This window comes from Henckelia pumila, chromosome 2 (assembly GCF_033568475.1).
Source record: "Henckelia pumila isolate YLH828 chromosome 2, ASM3356847v2, whole genome shotgun sequence".
In the NCBI taxonomy this organism is placed as follows: Eukaryota; Viridiplantae; Streptophyta; class Magnoliopsida; order Lamiales; family Gesneriaceae; genus Henckelia; species Henckelia pumila.
Window position 1 is genome coordinate 105,773,784 of NC_133121.1, and position 24,288 is coordinate 105,798,071.

Below are 24,288 nucleotides of genomic sequence, written 5' to 3' on the forward strand. Positions count from 1 at the left end.
AAATTTAAGTTAAATAATAAAATGTGATAATTGATATAAATTGTGATAATTAACATTTGATATGTTTTTTTAGATAGTTTTAGATGAACTATATATGGAAGACAAAAATGAAAATGTTCAAAAACATTTATTCTTAAACAACTTGTAAAATATTTTATGAAAAACTTTTGAAAAATACTTTTATAAAAATAATTTATAAATACATGTTCAAACGAAACTTAAACATCGACTAATTGGTTGCTAATAATGCTTCTCGTTAAATTTTCTTACAACGTTTGTCATTTTCAAACAAATCAGATAATGTAAAGGGATTTGAGATTTTAGTTAGAGGCCTTGTGCAAATAACAGCGTCAAACAAGAAGACATTATTAATTAATTAGTATGTTAATTTACTCGAAAAGGTAATTACTATGTTAAACAAAACAAAATAAAACAAAACAAAATTAACATTGATATATCATACATAAAGTAATTATTAGTTACTCCATGCATCCATAAATTAACAGTACATATTTAAACCTTAAATTTCCTCCGGGACAATATCAAAATTAAATAATCATCCTGCATGCGCAGATCCCCTTAGTTTGCTTGTCCCCTTACACGATCCCTGTATATTAACGCACCCTGCAACAATAAATTAGAATTGAATTAATTAAACAATTTCAAGAACAAACACACATACATATATTATATAAATAATTTTGATACGGTGAACATCCACGGTACGTAGACACGTGACACGTCCAACATGAGCGCACACGGCTAAAGTAGGCCAGATTTTACGCATTCAATAGGTGAATGTCATATCGAATTAAATTCGAATCATTTTTTTTTTTTGGTTATGTAGGGGTACGTACTTGGTGCAATCGATGGAGGGGGAGATCGTATATGGAATGTAGACGCCACATTTCTTGGGGAGGCTTGCGGCGTTGGCGACGATAGGAGCGGCGACCGTACTGGTGATGGATTTCAAGCAGTAGCAAACAGCCTGCCGGGCGGCGGTGCTGGACGCCTCCTTGTACAGCGACTGAACACCGTTGCAGCAATTATTAGGCACGGTTTGGCCGCCGCGAAGCACGTAGTCGAAGCAAGGCGCTAAGGCGCTTGTCACCGCCCCACAAGAGATCTGCCCTTGCGCCGCGGGCGGCGTGGCCACCGCCAGCGCAACTAGGACCGTGCACATAGCTTTAAGCACAAAACGAGAGCTGATTGCCATTATAATATGTTATTGTTGAATATTGCAAACACATGCATACACAATGAAATTGAACTTGCATTGTGCTTGTATATATTGTTTTAGCTGGGGACTGTAGCATTTTAATTAATTTGGTGGTAGTTTCAATATTTAATGCTTAATAAATATAGTGTCCACCGATTTCAGAAAGCCAGTGGATGTCATTTAAAAGTGTCACATGCACACTCTGTACGAGAAATTGATCAATTTTGTTGTCGTGGGGTTTCAGTTTCTTTTCTTTTTTTTTTTCCAATTAAATTAAAGTTTCGAAATAATATGAAAAACGAAGGGGAAAAAAATTAAGTTATATGAGGGTAATGCTACATGTACACGGAGGGTTACATGTTAGTTTACATAATGCACTTGAAATTACATGATTATCCTACATGTATTTTTGAAAGATTTTTTTTCAAATAAAATGCAGGGATAATCATGTAATTTTAAATGCATTGTGTAACTCAACGTGTAGCATTCCGTGTACATATAACATTAATTGGTTGTTTTAAAATTAGAGGAAATATTAAAATATTTAATTTACTTCAATTAAAACTTGTATCCAGTAATACGTGTGTGCTCCAAACAGATGTTTAAAAAATTGGTGGATTTGATGGTTTGACTTGTTAAATTTCGATGAGGTTTCTGGAGAATGCGTATTTAATTTTGATGGTTTGCAATTTGCAAATTGCAGAGTGTGGGTGATCTTATCTTATGGAATTATACAGCAGGTTGCCCTGCATGCAAAACAGATCATGAAATACAGTTGGCGTATTACTTTCTATTTCAGATAAAATTTGAATTACGACGAAGCAAGTTTAATTTAGCTGATTTGGATTATTTGAGTTTCGTTTGAACAAGTATTTGTAAAATGTTTTTATAAAATGTGTATTTTACGCAATTTTAATGAAAGATTTTAACAGTTTTTTTATGATTAATAAATATGTGTTTGCATAACTAGTTTTATAAAAACATTCTAGAGTTAAGGGATGTAATCGAGCCGAGCTTGAACTTTATTTAATGAATATATTCTTATTAGCTTTTATCGAGCCTAAATTAAACAAACTTAATAATTTGTATAAATTATAAATTTAAGTATTCATTAAATTTATTAAATAATACATTTTATATTTAGAGAAAAATATAATATTTTTATTAAAATTTATTAATTTTATTCTAATAATAAATTTTTATATATTTGTCATGATTAAAAGTGAAAAATCTATCAATCAAATATCAAAACCATTATTTTTTTTTCATTTAAGAGCGGAATCACGAGCCTAGCTACTAACGAACAAGCTTCATTAAACAAGCTCAACCTATTAAAAATGTGTTTGACGACTATTTTTTGAAAAACGATTTGATATTAAAAATAACTAAGAAATTGTTCATTTATTCTTGCTTAACTCATATTTTTTAATTCTAAAAACATTAAAAAAGTCTCTCAGTGATACTTTAAAAACTATGTATAGAGAACACTTTTAAAAATATTTTTTTATCTTACACAGTATTTTTTACTTATAAAATGGGATTTTTGGATTTTGAAATTTATTAAATAAAAAAATTATCATTACTATTTTTTGTTTGAGAGACATGACAGTATATTTATCACTAAAATTACCTCTATAATGCCTAAATTTTTTTTACCTCTATAAAATTTTTGATGAGACGATATTTATATCAAAATTAATTCATCAATTACCTTAACATTTGTTTGTGTCCAATTTTGGGCATGGGACACACGGTAATGAAACCGCCGAGAAAAGTTGCGGATGTTCGTGCGCGAGATTTTTCCACGCCGTGATATCATCATGTTATAATTAATGTATAGTTCAAATAATTCAAAATTATTAAAAGTGAGTCAATAATATGTCAACAATTTTTATTAAATATCTCACCTTAAATATTAAATGGACTTCTTTCGGGCGTCCAGCCATCTACATATTTATCGAAACAAATCTCAACTTCAGTACTCAGATAACAAATTACATAGAGAAAGTATTTGTAATATAATTGATACATCAATTCATCTTAACTTATTGCTTGGTAGCACTATATAATAATAATTATAAATTATAAACTCAAAGAGCCAAATATATATGATTTAAAATAATAATCTTATTAAAAGGAAAAAACATATCACGAATTGTTGATTGAATTTCAAATGTCACGATTATATAAAATGTATCAAAAAATAGAACGCCCTATAATTAATGAAGTTACGATATGCAAACACAGTTTCAACTTTCAGGGGGCATTAAAATTAAAGTTCTAACTTTGATCACGCCACACTTATTTAAATAAAATAAATTACGTTTGCTAAAACATGTGATGCAAGTACAACCATATGTATAATTATGCAAAATTTTAACATTAACAAGGGTAATTTTTATAAATATATTAATGGAGAGAAGACCATTTTCAAAAAAATTACCTATTTAAACCAACACATTGTCACATAAAAAAACAAAATGCTATATGTATCAATGTGTTAGTTAAAATAGGTAATTTTTTTGAAAATGGTTTTCTGATTTAGAAGACCATGTTCATAAAAATTACCTATTTTAACCAACACATTGTCACATAAAAAAACAAAATGCTATATGCATCGATTTTTTTTTTTTTTTTTCAGTTACAAGAATCGAACTCACAATCTTATTTAAAGGTATATATTTTAATGCTATATATAAAACATGACAAATTAAATATAAAGTGCGTACTAGAAAAATATCCAATATTTCAAGATCGAAATTTGGAAATTATTTATTATCATTAAATTTGTCCTATTATTATATCGTAATTTGTTGTTGTTCCTAACTCTGGTCAGGACCACAATAATGAAGATTGGAACCTAATCTATTATTTTAAATTTGTTTTTTTTTTAAAAATTTTGTTCACCCATATACATAGACAAAAATAATATAAACTACTAGTCGATCAGAGCATGCATTGCGTGCTTATACAATACGTTTTTTTAAAATAAAAAAATAGAGAACACTTTTGAAAAATATTTTTTTAAAATAAATTAATTATTTTTATAAAGTGGACAAAATAAAATGGCATTGTAATAATTAAATATATCAAAGGATTAAATAAAGAAGAGTTGGTCATACCAAACACTTAACTTTAATAGAATAAAATAGATAAAATAGATAATACCATGAATTAATTTGTACTATGTGTATATATATAGTATATACATGCATATTATAACCAAGCTCTCTCTAAGTATTATAAATTTATAATTGATCGGAAGTAATGCTGCTGCCATCTTCTCGGAGCTAGCTAAGTTGGGAAACTATTGAGAAAACGACGAGATTAGATAATTCGATGAGAAATCGTTGTCTTTTTTTATGTGTTTATGTCTGTGAGACGTGTTGATAGGTATAAGTCCATGTAAATATTTAAATATCATATTATAAACACAAATATATAACTCTTGCCTCGATTTTGAGTTGATGGTATTTTGTAGCAATTTCAAATAGAGTTTGAATTCGTTAAATTGTGTCGAGTACGTGGTGATTGGGCCGTGTGATGCGTGGGTTAGCCCTTTCGGAGATAATTGGATAACAATAGGATTCTGTATGAGCCAAATTTGGTTTGCAGTCGCGAGCCCTATTAATATGTTATATTAAAATAAGGCTCCGTAGCTTATATTATTAATATATTATTATGCACAACTTATTTTATCTAATTATGCGTTCTTCTCGTTATATTATTTATTTTACATCAATCAAATCATTAATTATTATATTACATAAATCAAATCATTGAATTTAAATTACTATATTACCTCTTATAAATAATATTATTCATATTTTATTTATTGTTAAAAGGTCAAAATGGTAATTTATCATTTTTTTATAAAATTTAATCAATCAAATCAAATAAACTATAATTTATCAATCAAATCAAATACTATATTAACTATTATTTCTTATTTATTTTTTTATTACATTACATTACTTATCTATATATTATTTATCATATCACTCAAACCAAACGGAGCCTAAAAGTATAACATAAGTATATAAAAAGTAAAAACTTACGAGACACCATGTTTAAAATTTATTCGGAGCTAAATTATAATTTGATAAAAAGTCATATCAACGTCAACTTACCAAAAGTGGTTAGTATGATACATTCGTCCTTAATAATACTACTATTTTAGAGATAATAGTAATAGTAATTTTGTATAAAATTATTAGAGTGTCTTTCTCTATCTGATTTTGTGTTTAAGTTTATATTTTATAATATTTCATATTATTTTAATATTTCATATTATCTCTTTATATAAAGAATCTCCCCCTGAGACACCATCTTTTAAATTTCCGAAATTGCCTTTATGTAATATAAATATTACAATTTTATTTTTATTTGTTTTTTTTTTTTGAAATTTTGATATTTCAAATTTTCATATTTTTCTCAATTAAACATTGTAGATAAGATAAATTGATAAAAAAAAATTTAAATTTATTTTTATATTATTTTATAAATGTTAAAAAATAAATTTAAGTATTATTGAAAAAATAATATTTATATATAACATACAATATTAAATATATTGTATGATTTTATACACACGCAACGCGTGTGCGATTATGCTAGTTTTAATTAAATTACAAACACATCCACGGAGTATCAATGTTGTGTTTTAAACTCTCTCTCTCTTTTTTAAAGGTTTTAACTCGATAAGTATTGTGTTGTGTGTCACACCCTAAAACAACATGAATTCCATAAATTATTTCACGAGTGGCGAAATTAATTCCGTATACACTAATACATAACATGCCAAATTTTTTTTTTACACCTTTTTTTCTAGATGTGCACGGAAGATACATTATTATTATTATTATTATTATTATTTTTTATTATAATAATTATTATATATATATATATGTATATGTATGTATGTATGTATGTATATGCACGCATATTAAATAAGAAGGAAAAAGAAAAACGAATATTCAATCACCAAACAATTAAAATTCCGTGTTATGCAAAAAGCACATTCATTTTTTCCATAAAAATGGAAAAAAAATTGCTCACTCTTTGATTTTGGTTAATTTATGTATATCCATATTTTGCATCATATCGTAATCACATAAACAAAATGGGAAAATTATCACTTTATTATCAAAATAATGAATACCGATCGACATACGATGAAAATAACGAATATCTCTTTTAATCAGATTTGTATCGTTACGATATCTATTTACATGCGATGAAAATAACGAATAACTTATCTAATATAAAAATATTATAATTTATACAAAAGCAAATTATTATTACATATAATAAATAAATATAAGAAAAAGTAGTTTTTACCCTCTGGGAATAAGCATGTAATAATGTAATAATAATAATTTTGAAAAAGGGGAAAGGCAGGGAGAATCGGCGGTCAAGAAACCACACCAAAGCAGTCTTACCAAAGACAGATTTGCATAATAAAATTCCACAATTCAACTGAGAATCACTTGTGATTATGCGTACGGACCCCTAAATCTCTCTTCCGATCTTTAAACCCTCGCGACCCTCTAATCATTAATCTCCTCGAATCTTATACCTTCTCGCTCAGAACCCATTTCACACACATGCGGCTGGGAGGAAGAAGCCACAACTTTTGTTGATCTTTGTGGTCATTTCTGATTCTTGATTTTCCTACACCGGAACTTGATTCTTGGTTTTAATCTAAAAGGGTTCGGTGATTTGTTGGACGGCGTCAGTTGTGTGCAGAAATAATTTAACTTTTTTTTTAAATCTGTTTTGCATAAAAAGATTAAATGGTTGATCTTCCGGTCGGCGCAGCCGCCAAGGTCACTTCACCTTCATCTTCGATTTTTGACTCGTATCAGTTTGATTTTGGACCGGAGCGTTGGGCCCAGGCGGAACAGGTTGCACGTGAGCTAATCCAGAAGGTCCAGCTAACTGCTGCATCAGAAGAGAGGAGACGGAAAATTACTGATTATATTCAGAGATTCATTAGGAATCGTCTTGGTGCTGAGGTATGAAGTTTGATTACACAGTCTATCTTTTGCGATGCATGTTGTTAGATGCATTTGGAAGCATGGTTTGTTTCCTAGTTGCAACATTTGTGGGTGTAGGTATCGGAGCTAATGCTTTCTTCAGTGGTTTGAGAAATTTTTTTTCTATGGAGACTGAAGTGCAGAGTCCTCTTGTTTAAGTCTGTTCTAAACTTTATTTTTTGTGTTAGTTTGGATTTTGACCGATGGGGCTGTTCAGCGATATTCTGCTATCTTCATTGGACACATTTAGAGACTAGTGTGCAAGGATAGCTCTTGTGGAAAATGAAGTTGTCATTAATGAGTGTGTTCAAATTGAAGAATGTAAACAACTTGAGGATATTAAAAGTCGACCTTTAAGAGGTTATGAACTTGCCAAGAAATAGAGACTAGAGAGTTCTTGGGATCCTGGATTTGCGAGAACGATCCATCAATTCTTTACATGTTGTTGCCTGAAATTAGTTGCTGTTATCTGTATGATCATGTGTGGCAAAATGCCATCTGTTGTTATAGTATTTATCAAAGTAGCTTTTGCGATTGAATTTTTAAGAGGTTTTGAAACATGCCTAGTAGGGTAGGCATCTAGGATATTGGATTCACCTAGATAAGGGTGAATCCAAGAATTATGATAATTTTCCATCAATTCTCTACACGTGCTTGTTCGGAATTTGTCGTTATCAACAAAGGAAAAAAACCGTTACGAGCATGTATGAATTTGCTTTCATTATTGATATTTAAGAAATAACGAACATGCCATGCAACAAAGAGTGATTGGTATCTTGGAAGCCCTTTATCTAGGCGAATCTAATATTTTTAGAGATCTTTCCATCAATTTGACAATTTCTCAACACGTGCTGGTCTGGAATTGATCGTTGTCATTGGTAAATGGAACAAAAAAGGTTACTATCATGTGTGGTTACATACTGTCTTCTGCTGTAAAATCTATTAAAGCAGCTTTTGCAACTTTGTAACTTCGTCAGATTAGTGATTAGAAGAAGGTTTTAACATGTTAACTAACTAGAAATGATTGTTTGTTTGGGCCAGAGAAAGCAATACATTTTTCTTGACAAATTGAACGCCGTCAGATTTTGTGTAAGATAGAATCAGAGTTTGCTTTGAAAAACAGAAAACCGGTGAGAACAGGTAATACCTCACCGCTTAGTCTAATGCATTGTCAATTTTGGCCATGTTGGAATGACATGATTTCCATTTTCTTCATAAGTATTTATCAAATGCTTTTATTGTCGCAACAGTATCATTTATGATGGTGGAATTTATGGCCTATTAGATTTGATTGGATAGAAACCTGCGAAGAAAGTAGAATGTTACTAAATTCTTTTACTATCCTTGATTGGATTGTACTACCTGTTTTGTGCCTTTATTACTCATCCATGTTCTTGGTGATTGATGCATGCAAGTTTTTCTGGTCAATCGATCCTTTTTCCTTGTAACATTAAAGATTTGGACTTTGCAGGTATTTCCTTATGGATCTGTGCCATTAAAAACTTATCTCCCTGATGGAGACATCGATTTGACTGCCTTTGGGGGTGCAAATAGTGAAGATAAGTTGGCTGATGAAATAAGAGTTGCTCTGGAAGAGGAGGCAAAAAATAAGGCAGCTGAGTTTGTTGTAAAGGATGTCCAGCTAATTCATGCTGAGGTTTCTATCTTACTAAATTTTTTGCTTCAAAATTCAGGCCTTGCCAACATACTTGTCATTTTTCGCAATATCTACTCCTTGTTGCTTCCGCAATCCATTTTGTAATTCTTAGATCTGATGGTCCAGCATGATTGGTTGCTTGGTGCACCATTTTGTCCTTAATCCTTATGAATCAAATAGTAGGAAACTAAGGTAGAGGCATCATATGAAATGAAACCTCAACAAATAGCTGATAGCATGTAAATGACATGCAATAGTCTGTTGCATTTGGTCAAACATACGAGGGTAACATAACCGTTAAGCACATCTTGTTAGTATTTTCAGAGAAAAAGATATCTTTTTGTGTAGCTCTTTATTATAGTTGGAATGCATTTAAATGCCAGCTTGAGAGCTGTCGAGGTAATTGTTACATAATTTAAGGTTAGCAAAGAGGGCATGTTCTATCCAAAATACAAAATCATGCGTAAAAGGTAGACAAAATAGCATGGTTTTTTGGTCCAGAGGCACCCTTACCCATCTCAACTCCTGGAGCCATATTGAGCCCAGATTAATTTGGGGTTGAGCTGGTTAGACTCATTGGGAGAAGCTCTCTGAATATTTGTCTCTTAATTCACTAAACCGGAATTCAAGCATGTTTGACAGGAACCAAGCTTCTTGCTACTTGGAATATGTATTGGTCAAAATAACTTGTTTTAGCGGTGTAGATTTGGTGATACAGATGACCGTGACAGGCTGCTGAGTGGAAGAGAAGTTACCTAGCAGCTGACTGCATGTGAATGAGGATAAGATTTCTCTTTTGCAGCAAATGCAATATTATGGCAACTCCGTATATGACAATGTTTTAAAATTAGGGCAAATGTGAAAATAATCGAAAATAAACGGTGTATAAGTTTCCCCTTGCATAATATAAGAACTTTGTCTGCACTTGAATTAATTTGCATGCTTTCTTTTCTTATACATTGGTTTTGTTCATGATCCTAATTTCTATTAATTCAGAATGCTGTCATTCAGAGTGAGTTCTGTGCTAAATTGATACCTTATTGAACTTTGAATGTCCCCAGTGCCATTCTTTTTATTCCAATTTCTAATCAAGATTTGAAAATTCTTTTGAAGGTGTTTTATGGCCCGGTGTGCTCTTTTCTCGGGATTCTTGACCTCAAACTGTTCTGGTGCAGGTTAAGGTTGTGAAATGCATTGTTCAGGATATTGTTGTCGACATCTCCCTCAATCAAATTGGTGGCCTATCTGCTTTGTGTTTTCTTGAGCAGGTAAAGTTACCTAAAAGGTTAAAGTAATTAAGATATGTACATCTACTCATAACTCACCTGGTCGAGAATCATAATTATGATTTATTTTTTTTAATATTTTAGTATTTGTTGATTAATGTAGTCCAATTAAGTCGAACATTAATTTAACTATGATAGATTCTTAAATCAACTATACAAAACTTCAGATTTTATGAATGGTACATTTTCTTGTTATAATTATTAATTATTATATTATTACTCTTCTTCCTAATTATGTTTAAGAAGGGCAGACCCGTATAGTTTCTCATGGACTTTTTACCATTCTTATGTTTCAGGTTGATCGCTTCATTGGCAAAGATAATCTCTTTAAGCGCAGTATTATACTGACCAAAGCATGGTGCTATTATGAAAGTCGAATTCTCGGTGGACATCATGGATTGATTTCTACATATGCGCTGGAGATTATGGTTTTGTACATCTTCCATCTCTTCTACTCGACATTAAACGGCCCTTTATCTGTAAGTGCTTCCTAAGAAAGTTACTCTCTTTAGCGTTTAGATTGTGCCTCACAAAAAGACCCTGATTATTGAAATTTCTGAAAATAGGTTTTACATAAATTTTTGGACTACTTCAGCAAATTTGACTGGGAAACCTACTGTATCAGCTTAAAAGGACCTGTTCGACTTTCGTCATTGCCAGATGTTGTGCGTAAGTAACCATAGTTTTAATTTTGGCCCAAATAACTTTGTAGTGCACACTATGTGCACTATAGTGCACCATTTGTGAGAATAGTGTGCGCTATTCGTGCGAAACACGAATACACGAGCGTTATGTTGCACTAGGCCATTAACCATGATGTTCGAGATTAAAATGCCATTAACCATGATGTTCGAGATTAAAATTAAACCATTGTTCATTCTCTCATTTGCAGCTGAGATAGTGGAAGACTGTCGCGGTGACTTAATGCTGAATAATGATTTCTTAAGTTCTTGTACTAAAGCATTCTCGATTCCTTCGACAAATTCACGTGGATTTCAGCAGAAGCATCTAAACATAATTGATCCCTTAAAGGAGACGAATAATCTAGGCCGTAGTGTCAACAAAGGTAGCATGGACTGGAATTGTTGGATTAAACTATTTATTTAATCTTCCTTATTATTTCACATGAAAACCCATCAGTTTCTTGCTAATTTTGCATCATATGGTCTGCTTATCTTTGTACAGCAAATTTTTACCGGATTCGCAGCGCTTTCAATTATGGTGCTCAGAGACTTGATCGAATACTTTTGCAGCCTGAACATGTAATTCCTAAGGAGCTGCATAAGTTCTTTTCAGACTCTATGGCTAGGCATGGATGCGGACAAAGGCATGATGTTCAAGATTTTGTTCCACCACCTACTTGCAATGGTACCGTCGCCGATTTACCTGTTTCTAAGGCAGAGTTGCAAAAAAACGAAACACGTGTTAATCAGACCGACTTCGCAACGGAGCTTGCTACTTCAGGTATGCAGGGCCTTAGGATTTCCAGTGACTCTCCTGATGCCATGGTTCCAATTACTGTGGAGAGTGCACGTGCCCGTGCCCATGACAAGCCCATTTTTGCCGCCCCTCACCTCTTTTTCTCCAATTCAAAAATGAGTACAAGGAGCGGAAACTCAGATTCAGATCACTGCAATGATACTAAAGAGAGTGTTTCTTCCGTTAAGACAAATGCGATTCTCTTAGATGGTGCAAATCCGTTGACTTTTTCTGGACATTCAAATAATATGAAATGGGATCAGGGTTCGGCTAGTAGGAGTGGGACACCTGACTCGTCGAATTTCTCGGTAGATCTTACTGGGGATTATGAAAGTTTTTCGTGTGGGTTAGAATATGGTCGGCGGTGTCATAGATATACATTAGCTGTACCTTCTTCACTGTTGCCTCCCTCTCGAAGCCCCCCTTTGTTTCAGATCCAAAATCCTCAGGATGATGTCCAATCTCCATCACAGTTGCCGACCAATGGGCTTTCGTTCCGACATCCCAATAGCTTCCATCCGGGTTCTCCAGTGTATGCCATGCCACATTTACTGCTACCAGGTTTGGCCTTTGGATGGGAAGATATGCCAAAGCCCCGAGGCACAGGAACATATTTTCCCAATACGGTATATATTTTTCACGCTTTCCCTGTTAAATTTGTGAAAAAAAGGTTCCGATCCTGAATGCATTTGTTGTGCAGAACCAACCCCCACAAGGGTATCGACCTTCAGCTTTGAAGGGAAGGAGTGAGGCTCCACCAAGAACTCCCCATAATAACGAGCGGAACCCAACATATATCCAGCCAAGCATACTAGACAGAAGCCCGCACGAGCCAGCACCATCGTCTGAAAGCCGCCAACCATCATCTCCTCCTCACTCTAATGAACGAGAGCCCGAGGGAACAGTTGAATCTGGGGTTGGGCATGCGTTTGGAACCTCCATGCAAGAAATAAGCAGGCGACAGAGACCCGTCTCTTCTTCTCCTAGAGGTTTCCCCGTTACGCAAAGGCCACAACCTGGATTCAGCAAGGAACATGATAGGTAAAGAATCTTGGGATACTCTGATTACTAAATGTTGCTCGTGTTTTGTTTGAGCATTTCTCTACCCTGAAAATGTAGGATCGCAATGAGGTCTTCATACTCACTTAAAGATGATGACGATTTTCCTCCCTTGTCTTTCTAAATGTGGTGTTATGCCGCCGCTGTAAGCATAAATTACATGCAAGAAAATTTGTAAACCACATGTCTTTTTGCTAACCTCATTAATTGCTAGAAATTAATTTTTTTTTTTTTTAAAAAAAAATCCTTTTCAATCAGAAACTAGCCAGAATTGGTTATGTTGTTGGAGATGTGTTCATTTATAGTTTTCATTAAAGGTGTATCTTACTGAAGAAAATGAATATAGAGGGCATATGTTGTTTGAATTCTCTTTTGATTTTTTTTGTGCCCTCGTTTATGATATGGAGCGTTCTTCTTAAAAAATACATATCTTATATATATATATATATATATATATATATATATATATAGAGTAATGATACCCTGCACACCTGTGGGCACCTGTCTACGTGGCGCGTCCACAACCACACAATTGTTTTTTACAAAAACTGGCTGATCAATCATGGACCGCCACGTATGCGGTACTCATGTTACCCTGCACACCTAGGGTGCAGGGTATCATTTCTATATATATATATATATATATAATATGACTTCCAGTTATGAAAGTTAAAAGTTCATATATGCTCGTGTATATTTATTTAATTTAAGTGAATAATTAATATCTATTTTCTTTAAGTTGATGAAATAAGAATCTTTGTCTCTGTGTTTTACATCATCGAAAAACTCTAAAAAATAACAAAATCCTACTTACCCTATTTATGAGATTACTGGGTTTTTACCCCATATATGTCTTCAAAAATCAAGCACATGATCTTGCATTTTCAAAACTCAATAACATCTATTTACCCTAGTCCCTATTTACAAGTTGTATTATCTATTTTATTTTATTAAAGTTGAGGGATTGGTATGACCAACTCCTCTTTATTTTATCATTTAGTATATATTTAATTACCAAAATATTATTTTATTTTGTTAATTGATAACTACTTATTTACAAAAAATTCACGTTTATAAAATTTATTTATTTATTTACAAAAAAAGTAAAAAAACAAAAAACAATTTTCAAAATTTTTCTCAATTTGTTTGTTTTTATTTTTAAAAAACGTATTGCATAAATACGCAAGACGTGTTTCGAGTACTAGTCTTTTATTATATCTATATGTATATACTACTGAGCTCAAGCCCTAGACCAACCTTTTGGTCCGTTTGGTATGACATTTTCCGGTCCCCCCCACCCCATCATTTATCCCAATGTAATTTTGGATTTGCCAAAATCCTCTTTTATATTATTAAATTTAATTGATTTTACAAATGAGTTTCATTTTTATTTTATTTGACCATAAAAATTATTATGTACCAGAACTTGAAATCTAAAAATAAAAGTGATATATATATTTTTTTAATAAAAAAAGATAAGTGAAATATAAACAAAAATCAAGCTATTAGAAATGGTGCTTTTCGATTGTATTATATTTTCTTAATAATTACTGTATGATTTAGTCATGAATTTTTTGAATAAAAAAAATAATGATTTACACATTGAGTTAATGACTTAGATATATCCTAAAAATTCCTAATCAACCAGAGATTAGGAGTAAAAAAGGAAAAGGAAAAGTAAAACGATGCCGTTTACTTACTGGAAACGTGTAACCGAAACGACGTCGTTGGCCTCTTGACCATTTCTTCTCTTTTTGTGTGTGTTGATTCTCATGATACATGCACACTCAACCATCACCTCTTTTCATGTCTGCAGTTGTAATTCATACAATTCTTTCAATCCCTCTTTGTAATCTCACCTATTCGTTTCAGATCTTAAATTAGACACATAAATGGCTGCAGTTTCTTCAAGCCCCCGAACGGTAGAGGAGATCTTCAAAGATTACAGTGCTCGCCGGTCTGGAATTGTTCGTGCTTTAACTAATGGTACTTTGCATACACAACTGTACATATACAGAATTTGAATGTTTATATCTGGGTTTCTAATATTTTTTCCTTTCCCCCCCTCAGACGTGGATGAATTTTACGGGCTTTGTGATCCAGGTAAAGTTTTCAGCTCAGATTCAGTTTAATTTACTTTATGGCTAAAAGTTTTTATCATCGTTTTTTTGCAAATTGGAATGTTGTCTGATTGATTTTCGTCCTTATTGTGTAAAGACGAAATTTTGAATCTTAAATGATTCTGTCATTTTTTTTAAAAAAAGTTAAAAAATTATGGGCGAATTAGTTCCTTTTTACTTAAGTTTCCTCTAGTCGGAAATTTTACTGTTTTTCTTACTCAATTGTGTTTTCTGTTGTTAACAATAAATTTTTGGTTGGAAGAAGCTGCCTTCTGCTTCTTTTCTGTTGACCCTTATAGTCAAAAGGGAAGAAGGCTAGTATTTTTGAACTTGCTACTTCTTCAAATTGGGCTACCAGGGCTGCCTATAGTTTCCAATTAAATATACTGTATTGTGAAGAAATGTAATGTTTTCACATGATAACCTCCACTTCAATTTTAGTTGTCCCTTTCATGAAATGGTGAGAATGAATACTCACTTTGATTAAATTATTCTACGGACAGTTAGAAAATGACTTGGAAAATTAAGTGCTGCTTTGTTGAATGTAACATTTTCTAATGGGCTAGTGAGCGAAGTCCTGACTTTTTATCTGTCAAGGGCCTTTGTAAGTGGAAAGATTCCCGTGGTTAGTGTGTAAGGCTATCATTGTTGTTTCATGATACATGGAATTTAACTTCATCTTAGATTTCTCTGTCTGATCTGTTTATGTTTTGTCTCTTGCATCGCTTGTTTGTAGAGAAGGAAAATTTGTGTCTATATGGACATCCGAATGAATCGTGGGAAGTGAATCTACCAGCCGAGGAAGTTCCACCAGAACTTCCGGAGCCAGCACTTGGGATCAATTTTGCCCGGGATGGAATGGACCAAAGAGATTGGCTTTCCCTAGTTGCTGTGCACAGCGATTGTTGGTTGCTCTCAGTTGCTTTTTATCTTGGAGCGAGGCTCAACCGAAATGAAAGGTATAGGTCACATGTATTGCTACAAGTTTCTTGATGTGGCTGATTGATTATAGGTTCTTTTCTTCACGTTCTGTTCTTTGATGTCATGTGAACTGAAAATTGCCTTAACTTGACAGTTGCTCAAATTGCTGATGTTTTACACCTTTTAGTAATTCTTCATCCATGAAGCAGAGAAAGATTGTGAAATGATACTGCCCCTATTTAACCACCATAACAAAGTTCACTCTTACTAAGTGTCGTAGGGTTTGGTACCATAAGATCTCTTCAACATAAGTCTAAAGTCCATTTTGTTTGAGAATTCGTTTGATAAGATTCAATTATTAAATGGTTCATTGATCGAGTTACGTAACTATAAATTTTGCTGAATGCATTGATTTTTCTAGGACTCAGTATAATTAGTGTATTTTTACTATCATAAAAATAACATCATGCATCTATTTTGTTTGCTTAAAAATAAGAGTCTTGTGTTATAATATCCTTGATTTTTAGAATCTGCAATGCAATATGGATACTCTGCAGTGCGTAATTAACTTTCTGATGCGTCCCCTTGGGGACTTCAAACTTGTACCAATCTTGGTTTGTGGTCCAGTTTGCAGGGCATAAGCAAACACTTTAGAAAGTAATTAGTTTTTTTTTGGGGTTTTAACGGCACACATTCTTAGAGGCTGTGTGTGATTCATGGAATACCGAGCTGGTTAATTTTCTGCATTTAAAATTAAAATCTCATTATAAATTGTCTTTGAAGTCAATATTATTTATCATCTCAAGAAAAATCAAATGCATGCTTGTTTTCCACCACAATTACGAGGTATTTTGACAAGCAAGAGCGGTTGTCGTCCTTAACTACTTACTGATTTTAGTCAACTACAAACATTTACCTTTTTCTAAATGTGTTGTAGACCGTGCTTTCCTTCTGGACATGTGTACATGAGGAGGCAGATGCAGTTCTATATTTGATTCAAGATGGGTTATTTATAGGTATAAATGTGTTTCTGTACTTGCAGAAAACGCATGTTTAGCTTGATCAATGATCTGCCTACAGTCTATGAACTTGTGACAGAAAGAAAGGCTGAAAAAGACAAGCCCAACGTGGATAGTGGTAACAAATCTCGCGGCGGCACAAAGGTAGAATGTTGTAAATCATAACTGCTAGTAATAATCGTTCTTTTCCTTTTTGAATTATCACTTCTTTCTTGAGGTAAAATACGTCATCAGATATCTGAAAGCAGTGTTTCTTTTTAACTAAAACTTTTAAATTAAATAAAAAAGTAAAAGTCAGATTATCTCTGACCATAGGTTCTCCGTAAGATTTTGTTCAGGAGTCTTAGATTTTGATCAGTTATTGTGATCTTGATTATCCATCTATATACAGAGGTCCATTGATGGCCAGGCTAAAATTAATCAAAAGTTGGAAGGCGAAAGTTACGAAGAGTATGATGATGAACATAGTGAAACTCTCTGTGGAAGCTGTGGTGGAAACTACAGTGCAGACGAGTTCTGGATCGGCTGTGACATCTGTGAAAGGTGGTTTCATGGGAAGTGCGTGAAGATAACTCCTGCAAAAGCTGAGAACATCAAGCAATACAAATGCCCATCCTGCATGAAACGTGGCAAGCAGTAGGGATCACCCTTTGATTGGTGCGTGCTAACACGTCGGTACACAGCGACATTGTCTTTCATCTATTGTAGACTAGTTTGTGATGTTTATCATAGTAAATTATGGAAGGAATAAGGCAGTCTTCTTCCATGGTAGGTGCGTCACTGTTTATGCAAATATTCCTCTATACTTGGTATCATGTCTTCCGTGACTTCGTTTAGATACCAAACAAATTGATTTGTAGTGTAGAGGATGCAGCATCAAGCGAGACATTTAAAATACTTTGCTCTAAAATTATTATAGCTATTTTATAGGATTCTTCGATTCATTCATGTGTTGTGACAGTGTTTACATGCCATGTACTTGGTCGAGCTTTATTTATGTGATCACTTCTCCAAATCAATAGAACCAATTAAGCAATAATTTATTTTATTTATTTTTTCAACTACAGTGGATAGCACACATATTAAACTCTCTAACAACATAGAACAACATGATAATTATGGGGGAGAGTTGATGAGTTGGGATTCAACTTGAGACTTGCCGCAAGGGCCCCTGGTCCTAATGTAGAGTCTATATTCATCGAAAGTCATGGCCGGATAGAGTGGTGGCTCAGCCTCGGTCACAAGCGGCTCGGCTGGCTTGATGAGTATGTCACCTCTTGGATTGTAGAAGAAAGCCAATGACACCCTCTCTTTCCATGAATTGACCAACACTCTGTGCTCCACACTTTTGTATTTTCCATTGCTCAAAACCTGCAAGCCACCAATTAACCCAAAGAGATGCTGATTTCTCAAAATATATCTTCCAAGAGACCAGAAATTATATATTATTTGATTTTTCTAGAAATCAAACCATAGCCCAGCTAATGCCAAAGGACAAGAACAGTTGGTTGGCTCACCTGAAGTTGGTCCCCTAAGTTTACAATGAAGGCATTTGGAATGGGCTTGATGGTAACCCAATAATCGCGGTGGCGGACTTGGAGGCCCGATACGTCGTCGGGTAAGAGGATGGTTATTCCACCAGGGTCCGAATGTGGTGATAGGCCCAGGGTGAGATGGGGCTGAGGGCATTTTGGGTAATAGTTAGCCCTCAAGCATGCACTCGTCATATTTTCCACTCCTCCAAAGGCTTGAAGAAGGTACCCCTCTTCTAAACCAAGGTTTCTTGAGAAAATCTTCATCAGTTGGTTACCAAGTTTAACTACTTCTTCACTGTATTTCATCAACAATTCCCTGCAAATTAAAATGTGAGATCCAAATCACCCCTGTCTATCTTCAATTCTAGTACTCAAACCAAGAACACGAAATCGCAAAATATATTTACTAATTGTAATGTAAAAATAATATTTTCTTTGTTTTTTTCTGTCTCCAAATCATATTATATTACTCCCTTCGTCCCGATTACATAGTCCTATTTTGTTTTCCACACAGATTAAGAAAAATTTATTGTGAAAGCAAATTTTATATAAACTTTCTATTTTATCCTTATTTATGCATGTATTAAAAAATGATTGCACAATTTTCAAGGTGTAGTTAATTAATATGGGTATATTAGTAAAAGAAGTGTAAAAAAAATATTACTGAATATAGTATATGACTATATATTTGGAACAGTTTCACGGATATTTATTCGTGAAACAAATCGACTCGATTCATATATAGAATGAAAAGTAATATTTTTTGATATATAAATAATACTTTTTTTTTTGGATCGAATCTGAATAGGAGATCGTCTTACACATAATTTTTTGTACATCAACTTATATATGTTAAAACGTGCTAAAACTTTTTGTAGCTTCATAATTAGTTGGTTAATATATACATGTAATGCAACTTGTAAGCAATAACAAATGCAAAACCTCATGCGAGTCAACTCTTTTTAGGATCGAATAACATATGCAAAACGTGCTAAAACGAGTTTTGAAGTTGAAATCATAAAAAAAATTCACCTGCATGAATGGGGCAAAAGAGGCCACTTATTCGGATCCCTAACCTCCACCGGCAGATAATGGAGGAAGAAATAATCACTCCAATCCAAAGACATCCCCTTCTCCACTCCCAGCCTGCTTCCGTATCCCTCGTAAGTCGTCGGCGAGTTCGCGTACTTGTTCTTCTCCTCCAACGGCAGCCCGAAGAACCGCCGCCACGCCTCCCGCGTCCCCGACAACACCTCCTGCCTCACGCCGTGATTCACCACCTGAAAGAAACCCCATTCACGGCATGCATCTCCCACCAGACCCTCCGCCCTCCGCCGGAGGCCCGAGTCGTCCGAGGATAAATCCTGCATGTCGATCACCGGAATGTTAGCATGGCGATCTGACTCGGGCCAACCGGGCCTGTCACCGGGCCTTTTCACGTAGCGTTCCGGGACGGCCCGTATCCCGCTCTCCGAAAGGTGTTGGACCCGGATAACGGGTTCGGGCCAGCTCTTCATGCAGTTGATCATATTTTAATTTTACACAAATATATATATTATATTATAAGTAACAAATGGCAAACAAGAAAAAGGGATGGAGCTAGCTATATATTGAAAGTAACACAAGAGTGAAAGTGTAGAGTTTGTATTTAAGTACTAGAGATGGAGTACTTTGGAGTGAAAATGAAGCAATTTGGTTTCGATTGAAGGTGACATTCATGTGATATATGTTGTTGGCATGGGTATGACTCATTCTATATATAGACTTACAAATCATGTGTCCGCGCTACCAGCCACTTTATGGCCGCTCTGCACGTTGATTACATGTCATTTATTAACGGGTCGTGACATATGTGATGCTTGTATTTTTAGAATAAATTTTAAATGATAAAGAGAACACAAATGTAGAATATAAAGTTGCATGAGTGGACGTTGAATAATATGATCGGATTAATTATAAAATAGCTTCACGAAACTCCTAAAAACTAGTTACTTCATGATCACTAGCTAGTTACTTTATGAAGGCATCGTGTATGTCTATGTCACGGTCCAATACAATAGGGTTTTAACTAGATAACTATGAAATTTTTGCAAGGCATGAGTTTTCAGTCTACTCATCCTAATATTTATACTCCAATTTTATATTATTTTCATCATATAAAATAATTATATAAATTCGATCAATATCTATAATTATATTCATGTAGTATGTCACCTTAATTATTTATGGTTTTATTTATGTGATAATTGACACAGATTTATATATGTATTGTTTGGAAGAACTTTTAAAAATCACTTCTCAGCTTTTCTTTTAAAAAAACACCATAATCTCCCGCATTTTATTTTACAAAATTGAGATTTACGCACACCGTTGAATTTATATACTATATTTTATTATTTTATTTCTTGTATAGATGTCACTATTAAACATATTAACTATTGTTTTCCTTTTATATTTTTTTTAATGCTAAAAAAGCTTGTTCTCAATTTTTCTGATCCCAGACAACTTACATATATATGTTTTGATTATGTTAATAAAAAAATATTTTTCATTTTCTGATTTACATATTTAATATATGTATGTATATAGAAATACTCGGGATTAATTGCATAATAATGTGGTCCGATATCAAGACAAATTTCATGATTTAATAAGTCTTTGTACGTGCAGATGTATATATATATCATGTGTTTGAATGAAACGTGGTTCAATATCTTTTGATGAAATTGCACCGAATAAACCTAAACTTGGGATATTGGAGATAATAAAAAACAAATAAATAAAAAATCAAACCTCCAATGTAATAATAATAATAGTATAAAAAAGAAAGAAAGAAGTGGGTGAGCGAATTAAATATTAATTATAGTGTCCAATGGTGAATGCTGAATTTGGGTTGTGTCGGACAAGAAATGTTGTCCAAATTTCTTGTGGTTACCAAACAATATTCTACTTGTGGAAATTTCATCTCGATAATTGAAGGGATCGGAAATGGTGAAGCATGATATGGAACCATCAAAAGTGCCTTTAAATTTGCATCAATCCGTGCATGCATGCATGTGCACCAAGTACTGCATGTGCTATCGGAAGACCAAAATTTTTAAATTTTATTCATTAAAAAAATCAAAATTTATTTTTTGAAGGAGATTTTTTTTTAATAAAAAACCCCAAATTATATTATTCAAAGTCATTAAATAATGTTTTTTTAAAAAACTTATGCTTAATATATATAAAAAATGTTGCACTTTCTTTTTGTTAGTTTGAATAATCTAGAGAATTCTGGTTGTGTAGCTGGCTGGCAACAATAATTTCTTGATTCTGATCATTTCCATGTGTTGATTTCAATGTGTACTCTCAACAAATTGCAACACATGCAATTTTCCCTTTTTGCCCGAATGCACGTGTTTCTTGAAGCAGGTACAAATGGCCATTATTGACTTATTGTACAAGTGAATTAATGGTAAATATGTTATATATATATGTCATTCACTAAAATTAATCTAAATACATTTTCATGGTATACCCCAATTGAAACATGAAAATTAATTAAACTTTAACTTTTGCTAAGTTTTGTGTTTAAAATACCAAAATTTAAGCGAACTACTGTCTGATAATTAACTTACTGCTTCAGTTATATGAGTACATATTCTCGAGTATAAAGCACGATGTGCCAAGTTTGGGCCAACGTATCATGTAGTCAAATATCGCAAATATTAGAACATGTATTTCATGTTAAATAATATTTGTATTTTTTAAAAATAAAATTTTGGCTCTTAAAGTTGCATTTGATATTGTCTGCCCAAAACAGTTGATATTTTTTTGCACGAGAACCCATGATCTTTCTACTAGCAGCTATCTCTAAGGATACTACTCAAATTTTCAAAGAAAAACATATACCGTGTCAAAATTTATCCATAGGAAAAATTATATCGAAGGGTGTAAAGTTCATATATATATATATATATATTATATATATATCATTCATATAAAAATTTTATACTAAAATTTTGGTACGGGGTAATTTCAATACCGTCTAGTGAAATTATAAAAGGGAAAAAAAACTTGTTCAATAAATAGTATACTTAAACTAATTATTGATCAATATTATTCGCCCTAATATTAATCAAACAATTTGCCTGCAATATGTCAACAAAATTATCTCACTACAAAAAAATTTTCGTTTTAGCCACGGGAAAAACCGTGGTTAAAACCGTAGCTAAAAAAAATAGCCATGATTTTCACCACGTTTTTTCAAACCGTGTCTAAATGCACCGTGGTTAAGATCATCCACGATTTAAAACCGTGGTTAAAAGTTAACCACGGTTTTGTACAAATCGTGGTTAAATCTAACCACGTTTTTTTAAAAAACCATGGTTAAATTTAGCCACGTTTTTCATAAAAACCGTGGGTAAGTTGAACCACGCTTTTTAAAAAACCGTGGTTAAACCTAACCACGTTTTTTGAAAAACTGTGGTTAATTTCACCCACGTTTTTTTAAGGAACCGTGGTTAGATTAGCCACGATTTTTAAAAAAAAAACGTGGTTAATATAGCCACAGTTTTTTAAAAAAACGTGGCTAGTTTAGCCACAGGTTTTTAAATAATCGTGGTAACTAGCCACATTTCTTTAAAAAAAAACGTGGTTAAAACTAGAGTTTGTAACAACACAAAATAAGATAAACCGTATACACAATACAACCACAAAATTAACTGGATGGATAATTTACATAGAACTGTGAAAAACCAATTTCGTCATACAAATTTAGTTTACAAACCAACTATTCCGAGGCAAATACATTCAAATATAAAAAAAAACGCTGATAATATAACAAATTCGTCGATGAATCACGAATATACTACGACGCAAAATACGATATACACCGATAATATCATAAATCCGTCGACGGCTCACGAATATACTACGACACAAATAAGATGTTTGAACTTCAACAATCCAAGCGATAGGTACCCAACAGTCAACCTGAGATAAATTACCCAATAAATATTTTTAATGTTTGAAAATTTATGTGGAAATAAGTCAGGAAATGACTCACCTACTCATGGTTGAGTTTCATCGTCATCGTACTCATCATTGTTTGTAGCAAGGTTGGCGTCCAACATGAAAGATGAAGTACGTCTTTGTGATGATATTCGATGAATGGAACCCCTCTCCGTTGGTGTCCCTCTGCATGCTGGTGATCCCCTAAATGCTGGTGAACCTCGACTCACATCTCTGCTCCCTTGCGACGACTTGCGTGTATGTGCTGGGGTGCCACGACCACCATGTGATGCTCCTCGACCCTGAGGGGTATTGCCGCTGGATGAAGATGCACGATCAGTAAATTGACGAAACGATTCCTCCAAAGAGGCCATACGTGCCCTCAATGCCTCGCACTCCCTGGTTGCTTCGAGGGCCCTCTGGTCTGCCTCATTGGCCCTTTGCGTTGCAGCTCGTGCCTCGTCACGAAAAGCTTCGAAATTTTGTCCTCCGCCAGCAAAGCCTCTCTCATGTGGAGCCATGATCGCTGGATACATCGTATTTGCCAAGGTCGGCAAGCCATACATCCTACTATTTCTCCGTCCATGGGTGACGAGCTTAAAATGTTCATTAATGTCGTTGTTTGTAGGCTCGGGATGTATAGTCCCATCCTCCAATGGAGTCATGGCCTCCAACATGTACGCTTCCATTTCTTCCTATACAAAATAAACAAAATATGTTAGTTATTTAAAATTATATATTTAAATACAAAATATTTATTCAATTATAAAGTCATGACACATACATTAAGCTTTTTAGAATGCTCATCCACAAATTTCCCGTCAGACGTCCTATGCGTTTGCAAAAATACCTCCCACGCATTCGGCTCGTGCTTGTTCTTCTTACGATGTAACAATACATTATATCATATGTCATTACAATTCCAGATCAAATAAAATTGCAATGTCTATTGACTATTAC

At 33.5% G+C, this 24,288-nt stretch overlaps 4 protein-coding genes across 4 annotated transcripts; 2 read left to right on the forward strand and 2 right to left on the reverse strand.

Moving 5' to 3' along the window:
- Positions 1–428: 428 nt before the first annotated feature.
- LOC140884940 (non-specific lipid-transfer protein 1-like) lies at positions 429–1,272 on the reverse strand. Its single transcript, XM_073291850.1, has 2 exons — positions 858–1,272; positions 429–624 (listed from the first exon to the last, which is right to left on the reverse strand). Exons 1-2 carry the CDS (start codon positions 1,214–1,216, stop codon positions 615–617), a joined length of 369 nt encoding a protein of 122 aa, XP_073147951.1. The 5' UTR covers positions 1,217–1,272; the 3' UTR covers positions 429–614.
- Positions 1,273–6,625: 5,353 nt separating this feature from the next.
- Positions 6,626–13,078, forward strand: LOC140882671 (uncharacterized). The gene is made up of 9 exons (XM_073288810.1): positions 6,626–7,236; positions 8,729–8,914; positions 10,090–10,182; positions 10,497–10,679; positions 10,767–10,869; positions 11,093–11,266; positions 11,386–12,305; positions 12,380–12,720; positions 12,799–13,078. Exons 1-9 carry the CDS (start codon positions 7,015–7,017, stop codon positions 12,860–12,862), a joined length of 2,286 nt encoding a protein of 761 aa, XP_073144911.1. The 5' UTR covers positions 6,626–7,014; the 3' UTR covers positions 12,863–13,078.
- A 1,419-nt stretch (positions 13,079–14,497) lies between these two features.
- LOC140882673 (PHD finger protein ALFIN-LIKE 2-like) lies at positions 14,498–17,797 on the forward strand. The gene is made up of 5 exons (XM_073288812.1): positions 14,498–14,724; positions 14,809–14,841; positions 15,595–15,817; positions 16,822–16,942; positions 17,190–17,797. Exons 1-5 carry the CDS (start codon positions 14,631–14,633, stop codon positions 17,436–17,438), a joined length of 720 nt encoding a protein of 239 aa, XP_073144913.1. The 5' UTR covers positions 14,498–14,630; the 3' UTR covers positions 17,439–17,797.
- A 75-nt stretch (positions 17,798–17,872) lies between these two features.
- LOC140882672 (jasmonate-induced oxygenase 1-like) lies at positions 17,873–19,992 on the reverse strand. The gene is made up of 3 exons (XM_073288811.1): positions 19,366–19,992; positions 18,316–18,649; positions 17,873–18,169 (listed from the first exon to the last, which is right to left on the reverse strand). Exons 1-3 carry the CDS (start codon positions 19,860–19,862, stop codon positions 17,915–17,917), a joined length of 1,086 nt encoding a protein of 361 aa, XP_073144912.1. The 5' UTR covers positions 19,863–19,992; the 3' UTR covers positions 17,873–17,914.
- Between the last annotated feature and the right edge of the window lie 4,296 nt (positions 19,993–24,288).